Below are 14180 nucleotides of genomic sequence, written 5' to 3'. Positions count from 1 at the left end.
TCTGGTTATCATTATTCTATTAACTACTCCATCTGTTCCTTATACACATACCAGGATTTCATGGCAAAAGAGATCAAGAAACACCACCAAGATTAGAAAAATTGGTAACAGCTTTTTAAACATTCATGAGGTTCTTTGACCTATAAAGACTCTTCCAGCTAAGGACGGCCATATTAAAAATAAATCATTACTTGTAAGAGATACACATGCTCTCATACAAGTTCCCTAGATGACCATTAGCATGGCCACCTGGCCTTATGTAGTTCTGCTTTTGAAGAAATCCAGTCACTTCAGAGGAAGGAATATAAATATGGTAATCTTACAGGGGATAAGAGAGAAAGGTAAAAGAGGCTTTTATTTTTGCCCTTAATTCTCTGGTCTGTGTGTCTGCTCTGTGCATGCCTCTTCCAAATGAAGGAGGAAAGGAGCAGGTTTCCCTTTTTACTATTTTTTTTTAATAAGTGCCAAAAAAAAAAAAAAAAAGAGGAAAGAGAAGACAGTAAGGGGAACTGCCCTATTTCGTTAGGATAAATCAGCAGAATGTCTGGTCCACCTCCTATCCCTGTACGATAGAAAAAGCAGAGGCTAGGAATCGGTGAGTGGCACTTTTGGTCCTGGTTTTATCACTAACTAGCTGTATGACTTTAGTCAAATTACTTAACATTCCTAAACTTCAACTTCCCAGCTGTCACACAAGACCTTAGGACTAGGGAATCTACAATAGTTTAAGACATACATGTCTGTGCACAAGTATATTCTTATTATTCTCTTTGTCCAGAGGAACATTCCTGTTACTTTTGGGGATTTAACAAATCAACCAGGAGAAAGGCCATTTTTCCTCTACCGATGCCTAGTGTTAGGGGCCATGTTCTCTGCCAAGTAGAGGGGATAAAGTCAACAGAAGTGAGAAATCACAATGGGAGAGAGGACCAAAATGGGTCTTCCTGTCCAACCCACCTCTTCCTAGTTACACGGGCCAATAAAGCTCTTATAATTAAATCAGTGTAAGCTGGTCTCCATAACCGACAGATGAAAGGAATCAATGCTCTTCCAAATGAGTATATTTATCAGCTTAGTCAGTAACTCTTCATTGCACTTATCTTTAGGTGAGTCCACAGACAGAGGGAGGTGAGCTGGCACTCCCCAACACCTGTTCCTCTCCTGCACCAAGACCACAGTTGTAACATTTTAAGCATTCAAATTAGCACAGGCAAAAGCCTCAGAAGTGAAATCTTTTCTTGGGGCAGCAACAGTATTCACTTCTATGGTTCCCAAGTCTATGTAAACCCAATCATCTAAGCCTATGATTTTTGTTCTTGATTTCATTAAAACCACCTGGGTAGTTAAGAAAAAAAAGTGCAATTCCCTGTATCTGTCCTCATTCTGATTTAATTTGTCTTGGATGAATTCAAGGCCTGGATATACTATAAAAACTCCTCAGGTGCTTCATATGTATAGCCAGGATTGATAATCATGATCCAAACCTTTATAACTACATCAAACACAGAGCTTGAATATAACTCCAATAGTATCACTCCACTGATTAAATCCTCCAGTGGCACTCTGACACATTCTGGATAATCTCAAACAGGCTCTTTAGTAAAAGCCTGATAATCCCTTTCTTCCCATTGTTTTGCTTAACTTCTACTTATTAATTCAAGACCCATTCTCCACTTCCTCTGAATAACCTCCACCAACTGCAATCTTACTCCTCCTTCTCAGGCTGCACACTGAATGCATCACGCTAATACTGTTGAAATGGATTTCTACCTCTGCTAGAAAGGGTAACTGGAACTGAACTAGCCCTTCCACCATACTCAAGTAGAAAACTGGAGAAAAATATATGAAACAAATAGACATTCTGAAATACAACAGACATTGTATAACAGGCAATACAAGATTTTGAGCCTTGAGAGAAAGGAAATAAGCCTGTAGGTGCTTCCCGGACTATGGTACAGGGAAAGGAGACATGAGCAGGTGCAGCAGGGTCCTCGTGATGAACTGACATGTGCAGGGCAGAGTATAGCAAAGGAGAAAACTAAATGTACAGAAAAACCTTCAGAAATCTGCATAGGTCCTCTGGAGATTTGGCTGAATTATTAAGCCAGGCATGTGTGGGTGAAATACCATGAAACCAAGGAAAGAATGATGGAGATCTACAAGTTGACCAATTCTTAGAGCTCAGGCAGGGCTGGAAGATCTCTGCTTCCCAACCAACCAGAACAGAGAGCCCTTGCTAAACAAAGGCCATTCAGGAGAGACCCCAGAAAAGTGATACCTCAGTTGTAGCACAGAATTAGCCATAGAATAAGAGTTATTTTAGAGTCACCTTAAAGAACTTAAAAACAAGTGCCAGAGGGATCAAGCTGATCACCAAGAAACTTAACTCTGTGTCAGAACAAAGTTTAGTTTTCTCTGAAATAAGACAAATTCAACACCGCAAAATACACAATGTCTAGTATCTAATCAAAACTTACCAGACAAACAAAAATTGTGACCCACAACCAGGAGAAAAATCAGTGTGTATTGTAACAGCTATATATATATATATTACATATATATTTATTTATGAGGGGGAGAGAGAGAGAGAGGAGGCACAATTAGGAGCCAGGGACTTTGAACATAAATATTATAGCTATGCTTGGGATTTAAAGAAAAACATGAATATAATGAGAGAAGACACGAAAGACAGAGAAGAGAACGAAATAGGACTTCCAGAGCTGAAAAATACAATATGTGCGTGGAAAAATTCACTAGACAGGATTGACAGCAAACTCGACCTTGTGGAAGAATCTGAACACACAGCAATAGAAACCATCCAAACTGAAGTCCCCACGTACCCAATTACACAGCGTCTCAGATTTTTGTAAGACAAAATGAAGCGATCCAACATTGGTGTGACTGGAAATCAGAAAAGATGGGGGATGTTCTTTAGTAAAAAAGCTGGAAAAATGGATTACCAAGAGATCTGAACTAGAAGGAAATGTTTAAGAGAATTCTTGAGGCAGAAAGGAAATGATAAAAGATGGAAATTCGTATCTACATAAAAGGAATCTCCTATTTTTGTGAAGTAACTCGCACAAGCCCTGGGTCCATCTCTGAGCTAAGTATGTGATGAACAGACCCAAGGGGGGATTAAAAACAAAAAAAAAAGCAGGGGCACCTTAGTGGCTCAGTCAGTTAAGCATCCGACTATTGATTTTGGGTCAGGCCACGATCCCAGGGTTGTAAGATTGTGGCCCATACTGAGCTCTGTGCTGAGCCTTGAACCTGCTCAAGTCTCTCTCTCTCTTTCTCTCTCCCCCCTTCTGCCCCTCCCCCTCTCATGCACTCTCTCCACTCTCTCTCAAAATAAAGAAATAAATATTTTTTTTATTTAAAAATTTAAAAAAATGCAAAGGCTTTAAAAACTGAACTGCTACATAACCCGCCACACAAATATCAAATTAACCCATGAGAGGTACATGCATGAGAATGGATCAAATAGCACAGTAGAAGATCTGAAAACTGAATTGACATTGGAACCTAATCACCTACAGAAGGAGAGACAGAATTTGTGTTCTAAACCTGAAGAGGGTGACTGCCTGCACAAACAAAAATGTCAATATTTTATAGGCGATGTTCACAGGATCTGGAATCTCACAATAGTCAAAAAAGTCACCATCAAAATTACTGGAAATCCCAAACTAAAACAAAATGGAAGATAGTGACTAATGCTCAGGATTAAAAGACAATCAACAGATGTCAGCCCCATGAGCAGACTCAGAGATTGGAATTACCAGACAGACTATAAAGACGATCCAATGACCAATGACCATGCTCCATGAGATAAAGTGAACACTCTTGAAATGAATGGAAAGATAGTTTTCAGCAGAGATAGAAACCACAAAAGAGAACCAAATGGAAAGAGTAGATGTGGTATTGTTAAAAGCCGCTGGGTGGGTTCAACAGCAGAATGGAGAGTACAGAGGAAAGAGACCATGAACTTGAAGATAAATCAGCAAAAATTATCCAAGGTGCAGAACACAAAGGGAAGAAGATTGGGGGGGGGGAAGAAAAGGAGCCTGAAGGGCTTGAGGAACACTATCAAATGTTTAGATTTCATGTCATTAAAGTCTCAGGAAGAGAGGAGAAAGCGACTGGAGAAAAAACATTTGTATAACTAATATCTGAAATCCTCCCAGATTCAGTGAAAGACAAAATACGTGAGGCAAAAACTGACCAAATTAAAGGGAGATCCAGATAGTTCTATAATCATACTTGGGAGATTTTAACCCCCTTCTCTGCACTGACAGAAAACTTAGAGGTTAGCAGGATCAGTAAGATATGGAAAATTGGAGATATGTATGTATGTATGTATGTATATGTGTGTGTGCATGTGTGTGTGTATATATACATATACATATATATATATATATATATATATATATATATATATATATATCTTCACACACAGACACGTTAATATATATATAATTCTCTGTACCTATATTATTTAAGTCAGGGGTCAAAAAGCTACAAATGTGGTCCAAATACAGCCCACTATCTATTTTTGTAAGTCAGGTTTCACTCATTTGTTTATGAATTGTCTCTGGCTGCTTTCATGCTACAAGGACAAGTTGTGACAGAGACCATGTGACCATCAAAGCTTTTGGAGTCTAAAACATTAGCTATCTGGCCCCTCAAAGAAAAGGTTGCCGACCCCAGTTCTCCAGTGGAATGACTCCAAAAGACACCTAGACATCCACAGCTATGGTTTCTTTAACACCTGTCTGCAGAAACTGGCCCCAGGCACTACAGGGGGGCCTCCCCAGCACGGCACACGAGGGCCTTAGTCTGAAACAGGTCATGTGCTTTAACAGTTTGTAACTGTTTGTAAACCATATTTTCTACATATTTGTAAACCATTTAGAAAAAATATATTCTCTTCTTTAAGTCACATGGTATTAACTATTAGAGGAACGCCTACCTTAGCCTCTTAGGGTAGGCATGATTCCTCCTGAATGTGCAGGTGGGGTGGACTGTGGAGAAGAGTAGATCTGAAACTAACTTGTAACACTCAGTGGGCAGTGTGGACTTGTAGACTGAGAATCCAGTACTAGACCCGGATCTAGTATGAACCTGCCCATGCCTGAGAGACCTCATACCAATCATACAATATTCTCAGGCCAGAGTCACCTCCTTCCCCAGCCTTCCTTACCAAGTCACCCAAATATGCTCCCTGGGCTCTGGCTCCATCTAGCTTCCAGGCATGATGGTGGCTCCAGTACATACCTGCGGACGCTACTCTACAACAGCACAAGCCAGTATCACCTTAAGGCAGCTCTGTGGTGGCAAACACTGTCATTTTTAAAAACAAAATGTATTCGATGAAATAAAGTGCTTACCTGAACTATTAAAGTAGTACTGCTGTCCTGGGTAATGAACAGGGGAGGGAAAATTGCCTAAATATGAAGGAAAACAGACATTTTAATTATAGTCATAAGGATTCCCCCACCCCAGCTTTACAGAGGTCTGATTAACAAATAAAAAAACTGCATGTATTTGGGTTGTACAACATTAGTTTTTAAAAGGTATATAACATGATGATTTAATATACATATACATATGACATGACTGCTACAATCAAGTTAATTAACTAACACCTATCACCTCACAATGGTGTGTTACCATTGTGTGTGTGTGTGTGTGTGTGTGTGTGTGTGTGTGAACATAAGATCTACTGTCAGTAAATTTCAAGTATACAATACAGTGGATGTCTACTCACAAGTGGGATTGCTATATCATAAGGTGTTCTATTTTTAATTCTTTGAGGAACCTCCATACTGGCTGTACCAGTTTACATTCTCACCAACAGCACACAAGGGCTTCCTTTTCTCCACATCCTCTACCAATGCGTATTACCTCTTGTCTTTTTGATAATAGCCATCCTCACACTTCCCCATTTCGATCTGCGTCACAAAGTTACAGTAACCAAAAAGGTACTGGCATAAAAACAGCCACCTCGACCAATGGAACAGAACAGCCATAAGGCTTTAACTGATGATCTTGCCAACAATTCAGAGGTTCTTTATAACAAAGCCAAGGTCATTTCAAGTGATTTCTAACCAACTGTTAAAATAAACTCCCTTCTGTCTGGGCCTAGCCCTATCAGGAACAGAATGTGGGAAACCCTCTACAGTTCCTTAGAGGTTCTAGAGGTTCCTGTTGACCTAAGAGGGTCTCTACCTCTAAAATAAGCCTGGGCTTAGAGGCTCCTGTACAAGTGGAGATGGTCTGGTGTCCAGAGAACCTGCTGCCAGACGACTGTTGGGGGAGCCATGGTTCTTACCCTTCTAAAGGGCCTTTCCCCTTCCTTGTCCCTAACAGGGCAATAGGACAGTCAATTCAGCACTACTGAAGGGAGGCGGTGTAGGGAGTAATAGGCAGGCACAACTTCAGTGTGATGCTCCTTCTCCAGAAGTTATCAGGCAGATGCACTTGGCTATTTTCCACAGGGCTCTTGGGTCACCTCAATTCTCAGGTCACCCTAGATCTTTCTCCGGCTTCAGCGGAAAAAAGGCAGAGAGATTATAGGCTATTTGTAAATAGCACTGAATGTTTGTTTCAACTTTTAGTATCTAATTTTCTATTGTATTACTTTGAAAACAACATGATGTAAAAAAAAAATAGTCGCCCAGAACATAAGCAAAGTTTCAAGAAGGAAAACTAAGAGTTGAAATGGTGTAATTGTGGGGAAAAATCCTCTTTAAAATCAAAACTCTTCCCTAAATTCTGCAAGAAAGCTTTACAAACCACTTCAACTTCAGATACACATAGAAAATGAGACAAAACATGGGGCGCCTGGCTGGCTCAGTGGGCAGGGCATGCGACTCCTGATCTTGGGCATATGAGTTCGAGCCCCAAGTTGGGTGTAGAAGTTACTTAAAAATAAAATCTTTAAAAAAAAAAATGAAACAAAACATTAAACTCGCAAGAAACATTCCTTTTCCCTTATCAGTACTAAGGCGCATTTGGGCAACAAAGCTCATTACTAGATTTCCATAATTAAGTTGTATCAAAAATATAATGAAACTGGACATTTTCAATAAATGCAGTTCCCGCTGTCTCCTCCAAGCACACACACTGGAAACACAGTAATAAGCAAATGTAGGGAAATGGGAATCCGTTTAGATGCAACACAGCCTGTAAAAATCATCTGAAAGTGAACACAACCCCCTAATAAAGACGGCAGTGCAGTGCCTGGAAAGCTTTCTAATATCATGAATATTATATGGTTCTCAAGAATACCAGTCATCGGCACAAAGTGTGAAAACAAATTATTTATGGTTCAAGGAAAGGTAAAATAGTCTCAGAAGATTTCTTATGAATAAAAGATGAAATATTGGAACTCATATGGTCTATAAAACAAGTGTCTGCAAAATAGTTTTCCTATAAGTCAAACACAGTATAGCATTTTAAATTAAGAGGGCTAAAAAATTCATATATTCGAAATAAAATAAAGTATTTTCATTGAGCATCAATTTGACAGGAAAAAAAGCCAGAAAAACAAAAACAAAACAACAACAACAAAAAACCCCCAAACTTTTATAGGCTGAAGCCACTCTTTAAGCCATAGCACACTTGATTTGGCCACGCATGAATATGCATCTCACCCACCAAGAACCTAGGGGTCATTCTGAATTCTTGCAAATACTGGCCTGCACTTCGGTCCAGATTTTTCTTTTTTAACTTTGCCTTGCACATATATTAATTTGGGGAATATTACGGAAGAATGCATTATTTTAAATCCATTTTAGGGGTGCCTGGGTGGTTCAGTCAGTTAAGTGTTCGACTTCAGTTCAGGTCATGGTCTCATGGTTCATGAGTTCAAGCCCCGCATCGGACTCTGTGCTGACAGCTCAGAGCCTGGAGCCTGCTTTCAGGTTCTGTGTCTCCCTCTCTCTCACCTCCCTGCTTGTGTTCTGTCTCTCTCTCTCAAGAATAAATAAAAAACGTTAAAACATTTTTTAAATTAAAAAAATCTATTTTAGTTCTCTGCATTTTCAAGAAAATCGCGGTTTTCTGTGAGTTCCCTTAATGCTGCAGGTAAAAATACCACAATTTGTCCCCTAAGGAAGCTTCTGGTTCACAATTTGGGTTTGCAGACTCTTCTCTGGAGCAGTGTGGGGCACGTGTGCAGCCGGTGTTTGGCCTCTTGGTTTTAAAAAGAGCCTATTCGGGGGGCGCCTGGGTGGCTCAGTCGGTTGAGTGTCCGACTTCAGCTCAGGTCATGATCTCACGGTCTGTGAGTTCGAGCCCCACGTCGGGCTCTGTGCTGATGGCTCAGAGCCCGGGGCCTGCTTCGGATTCTGTATCTCCCTCTCTCTCTGACCCTCCCCCGTTCATGCTCTGTCTCTGTCTCAAAAATAAATAAACGTTAAAAAAAAAAATTTAAAAAGAGCCTATTCGGGAATTCCTAAGCTGAACCACAGGGAAACTTGGGGTGGCTTCTGTTTCCATTAAAATTAAGATGAACTTCCAACCTGTTGTCAGGCCAAGGGTGTTTTGTTCTGTACCTGCACACATTTCCATGATTTTCTTCAGAGGCCCAAGAGTGTACATTAGTCCGACGAGAATCCCGGCCAGATGCCCAGCAAAAGAAGTCCTGGGAGAGAAGGAGACCCTTTGTGAGTATTTGCTCTGCCGCTGATTAGACACATTCTGTCTTCTCATTAGGCCGGTGCATGTCAATTAGTCACAGTCTGCAGGCTTTGCCCCCCCACCCCCTCACGTCCTTTACGCTGAGCAGCATTTAACTCTGTCCAAAGAACGCTTCCCACCTTAAAAAAAAGTACAATGAATAATAACCACCACATGTTTAAGATGCAGTTTCCCCTCCTTGACCAAGAGAAGGGGGCTGGCTCCTTCACAGCAGTGGAAGCATTTTGTCAAGACAAACCCATCTGTTTCTTCCAGTTTTTCTCTGTGGCTCTTATCCCAAAACATAAATGAAATCCGTTTTCTCTGAATTACATCTCAAATTATTCAGGCATTGTGAGGCCCCATATCTCCCCGTGTAGCACAGCCGATTGTGGATTTTTATACACCACCGACAAGTGAGGCAAAGAGCAGGAGCAACCCGGCAGAGGAAACGGAGATGTCCACACCCCTTCCCCTAAAGTTGCCTTCATGTGTACCTTTCAGGCCCTTAGCAAAGAGAAAAAAATGTAAACATCAAGCTTGAAAGATGAGATAGAGCATTAAATTGGTTCCATTCTTTTTTTTTCTTAATTTTAAATGTTTTATTTATTTTTGAGACAGAGAGAGACAGAGCATGAGCAGGGGAGGGGCAGAGAGAGAGGGAGACACAGAATCTGAAGCAGGCTCCAGGCTGTGAGCTGTCAGCACAGAGCCCCATGTGGGGATCGAACCCACAAACCGCGAGATCACGACCTGAGTTGAAGTCGGACGCCCAACCGACTGAGCCACCCAGGTGCCCCTGGTTCCATTCTTCTTAAAGTACCATCTGAGACTGGCAATCACTATAAGTGACTCAGCAAGCCGCAGCTAAGTCTTTGTTGAATGAGTAAAAGAATAAACAAAGGTCACCTACTGTCTCCCTCCCTCCCCACACCCCCACCCCTGCTCTTGCTCTCAGTGCATCCCACACTCTGCCATCAGCTGTTCTAGAATGGTGGGTTAGCCATGTCACAGCCATCCGGTGAAACTCACTGACTCGTCTGCTTCCAGAGCACTCCAGCCCGCAGCCAAGGCATCCCAGCACTCGGCCTCACTCATCCCTTGTCCCCACTCTCATGGCCCACTAAGTCCATCACTGCACCCACCACCAGACCCCCACGTGCTCAAAGGGGACCACAGGTTGAACTGAATGGCAGGCACCCCTTTCGTAAAAATCGTGTCCCTCCTTCTTCCCTCAGCAATGCTGCTTCTGCCTTTACTATAGCATGTACTCGGCCTACCGGGGAGGGAAGTGTTAACTACACATTGGCCCGGCTGTCTCTCTCTCTGTCTCTGTCTCTGTCTCTTGCTCTCTCACAAATTCTCTGAGGGCACCAATGATGTCTTCTTATTCATCTTTTATGCTACATTAGAAACTAACAAGAAACAAACAAACAAAGGGTCAAGTGTATGAATATTTCCACAGCTTAGGGAAGTGACCTTCATTCCAGAAAGTTATTAAGGAGCCAGATGTAAACTCCAAGAGCACAGTGATTTCTGTCGTGTCCACATATGTATGACACACCCCTAGGGCCATGCCTGGCACTGGAAGACACTGGGATGTGGGTTGAATGAACGATTCAAGTGTCCCAGGACACCAGGAGGCAAGTTAAACCCATTATATCTTCAACTCAGAATGCACCCCCTGAGCCACGGCGGTGATGGAGCTGAGGGGCTGACGTTTACTCCCCTACAGCAGACCTAGGCTCAAAGCCAACACACGTTGCCTACCTCAGCAGCAACCAAGAGGGCAAAGGCCCTGGAAAATCACAGGCAAAACAGCCACAAGTCATTTTCACTGTCTTAGAGCTAGCGAGAAGACTTGTTAGGTCCCAGGAAAAGAAGAGACCATGGAAGGCTTCGGAGAAAAGACCAGAGGAAGCCGTCTACAGGCAGGATGGCACTGATGTTTGTTCCAGGAGCTAATTCACTCCCACCGTTGCCCGAAAAAGCTCCTGCCACGTTCACATGCACTGTCACAATGCGTGTGTGTCTGCATGCATGCACATACACGCTCGCCCCCCCCCACCCCCACAATCATCCCTTCAAGAGACTTCATCAGATAGATTTACCTACAATATGTGCAACCTGATAATAAAAACATAGGGATCAGACGCTCAGGTTCCCATTTTTAGGGGAAGAAGAGCATGAGCTATGCTTTTTCTGAGCTTTTCCAAAAAAAATAAAATTGTGCTTATTTTGTTCTATTTTTAGGCTACATAACTACTTCAAATAGTTCTAGGAATGGCAGAGAAAGTGGTAGTTTGAGGGATACAAAGGAGAGGCCAGAATCAATTTTTTAAAAATAGTAACCTCGATTTCACAGAGAAGAAAATTGCATCAACATTTTTTAACTTTTTAACCCAATCTTCACGGTGAATCATATAGATACAAAATAACACGGGAGAAAATTTCAATTTAGAACTCCAACCTATTAAACAATCAATCCTGAACCTCATTTACAATTTAGAGTACAATGCAGTGAAATGAATTTCTTATCTCTCTAAATGAGTTTGCAGAAGTTTGAATTATAATCTAATTGTCCTCATATAATTGCGAATAACTGGGGACGGAAAGCTGGCAGACCAGAGACCATATTGCACCATCATCCGACATTCCGCATTTTCACACAAGTCCCATCTCAAAACCCTAGCTGTCCTTACCATTTAAGCTCTATACGGGTGTTCATCTCTTAAAATAAGAGATGATGATCATCTCAATCAAAACTGAGGATTTTGCAACAGAACACACAAAAAAAGGGACATGCCACACGGGAAAGGAAACCTAGGCTCATTCTGAGAGGCAGTTACCCTTCTCCATGCCGTCGGTAACCATCTGACAGACCGCCTCCCTCTCTCTCGAAGGGACACCCGTGTCCTGAGAGAGGAAATGGACCCGTGGGCAGGAAATGGGGCTGGAGACGTGTCTCCTTCCCAGCAGGCAGGGCGCCCAGTCCTAGCACCTGGGCACTTTGTCCCTGCCGCTTGGGGGTGCTGCGGGGCCACGAGGAGGTCCTGGGCTTTGGCAGAAGACAGTTAACAGCTTCAGAAGCAGACCGCGTTATGATTGTAACTATATACATGAAACAGACGTTTTGATGCCTGCGTTGTCTGAGGAAGCCCATGGTCTCACAGCATCTGTCCGCGAAGTATGTGCTCTACTCCGTTCTTAGTCACCCCCACAGGCTGATGCCCCACGTGGCAGGCTCCTAGGAACATGGCTTCTTCTGGACCTGATTACGTCTTAGGCTGGCACTGAGGATTTGGTGATGGCCTGCCACCTTCCATCCCAATTCAAAGTAATTCTCAGGGACAGGACCACCCTGTTCAACCCAATACCCGTGATGTTACCAGTGCAGTAAACAGCCTGACACTAGCACTCAACAAATTTCTGAAGGAATGGAGCAGTGGAATTAAAACTGCATATAAAATGCCCATTTCTGATATACGTTACAATTGCATTCTGAAAACACAAGTTAGGCACGGTCACCAATTAACAATTGTTTTAATATCACATCTCATCCAGAGAGAAAATGATTAAACACAACACCCTCCCCATCCTGCATACTTAGACAATGTATTACACAAAACACCCTCTCGATTAACAAAACAGCAACACCAAACCTATTATTATATCCCAGAATTGGTCACTGAGAAGCTTTATTTCTTCTGATAGCTCAGTAGTGACTCCCTTTAGAAAGCATAACGGCTATAATCAAACACCGATTGATGGCAAGGTACAGTCACAGGGGCCAGGCGCATTGCTGCCATGTCCAGTCACACAGGTTGTGCACCACGCAAACAGACTACGATGAGAAGAAATATCATTTGTCTGGGGTCTCAGGCGTTTCACAAAGATCCAATATTCAAATTCAGATCATCACGTCTCAACTTCGCGGAAAGCACCCATGTAATTTCATTCCAGTTGGGGCCTATATCTTAATCCAGTAGTTCTTAAGCTTGTTCAGGTTCTAAGCCCCTTTCAACGTCTGATGAAAGCCACAAATCCTGTCTGCAGGAAAATTACACATACACAAAATGTCACCTATAATTTTAAGAAGTTCGCGGATGGTTTGAATGCCATCCACGGACCTCCAGTTAAAGACCCTTGCCTGAAGTGAAAATAATTCATCACAAATGGGAGAATTTCAAACACTAGCCCCAAGTCTAAACATTTCGTTTGTACTCAAATCCTAAGACAGGGGCAGCCTTTTGTTTGGATTACTTAGGTTTATTAACACGCCCCGTCTCTTGGCTGGGCTGCTGCTCTGTAGTGGTGTAACCTACTCCTAGATTCAATTTCTTCCCTGCCCAAATCCGACTGTTAGTCATTCTTCCAGCTAAAGCCTGAGAGTAAGAAATTCTGCTACTCTCTGTATGTCCGAAAATATCTTTTGTTTCAGCCTCCCATCTGTCCAGAGGCACAGGATCAACCACTGCTGCTAAAAAAATCTCAGTCGGACAGTCCTTATCTGTCTTTTCAGATTTTCTCTTTATTTTGGATACACTGCCATTAATACCACAACCACTCCAGTTGTAGACTTATCGTTTTGTACAACCCTGAAAAATCATTAGCCATTACTGTTTGTCCTGTAGATCTCCAGAGATGCAGCTCTGACACAGAACTGGGGCTCAACTTGTGTTTGTAGGAAAAAAAAACTAAAAAAACACAAAAAATATTGAAAGGTTAAAAAATCAAATCGCTGTTGGTGCACATCGCTTATAAGGGATAGTGATGGTAACTGTGGACCAAAACTGAGATGAAGGTATTACTGTGTGTTATATGTCAAATGTATTTCAATAAAGCTGGGAAGAAGATGATTGAAGATTTCAGTTATGCAAACTATATGCAGATATTATTAACACCAGTACAGAGGGTTCTTTCCAATCATGCCGGCATAAACTGCTTCTCACTCCTTTGAGAGGCGACTTAGAAGGTTGAGCTAAGTGGTTATGCAAAATGTTCATGCTCCCATGTGCCACTGTTAAGGAATCAAAAGCCTAAGCTATGATTGAAAGCTGTGACAAGCTATAAAGGTCCTCCTCTGCTAAGTGGCAAATTCTTTCCACAGCTGAAGAAGCTGCCATCTCAGGCGTAGCTCAGAAAGCAGAAAATGTATTACTCTAAGACATAATCTCCCGGTGTGTGCAGAGCAAACGACCTCATTAAGGACGTAGCTTGATGGAGACACAGTGTTAGACAAGGCAAGAGGACACGGTAAGGTAAGAGGCGGTCAGCTAGAAGGGGGCTGCTGTAGCACGTGTTCCAGAATTTCCTCCTGTAAAAGCAGTCTGTACCGGGCTGGAACTGCATTTAACAGAAGTTCTTAATTGTTTGGGGCTCTTAATGAATGATCCTAATAAACTGACCTAACAGCCACAAGGTGTGGCAAGAGGTGCTGAGGTTTTTGAACATTCATGCCACTAGGAAAGACCTTGGTAGGACTGTTTCTTCCCAAG

At 42.2% G+C, this 14180-nt stretch overlaps 1 protein-coding gene across 11 annotated transcripts in view; it reads right to left on the bottom strand.

The window, feature by feature from the left end:
- The window catches only part of RHBDD1 (rhomboid domain containing 1), a 135761-nt gene that overhangs the window by 59569 nt on the left and 62012 nt on the right, over positions 1-14180 (bottom strand). For all 11 annotated transcript variants that reach the window (XR_015255593.1, XR_015255594.1, XR_015255595.1 and 8 more), the window contains 2 exons: positions 8559-8647; positions 5388-5444 (listed from right to left, as the gene is read on the bottom strand). Coding sequence is in view for 8 of the 11 variants with exons in the window: in XM_086719807.1 (XP_086575933.1) it covers positions 5388-5444; positions 8559-8647 (146 nt within the window). In the remaining 3 variants the exon portion in view is untranslated. The remainder of the gene's footprint in view (positions 1-5387; positions 5445-8558; positions 8648-14180) is intronic.

Source organism: Puma concolor, chromosome C1 (assembly GCF_028749965.1).
Source record: "Puma concolor isolate L17-30 chromosome C1, mPumCon1.1.hap2, whole genome shotgun sequence".
Classification (NCBI taxonomy): domain Eukaryota; kingdom Metazoa; phylum Chordata; class Mammalia; order Carnivora; family Felidae; genus Puma; species Puma concolor.
Note: the sequence above shows the minus strand (reverse complement) of the source record. Positions and strands in the feature narration are given on the sequence as shown.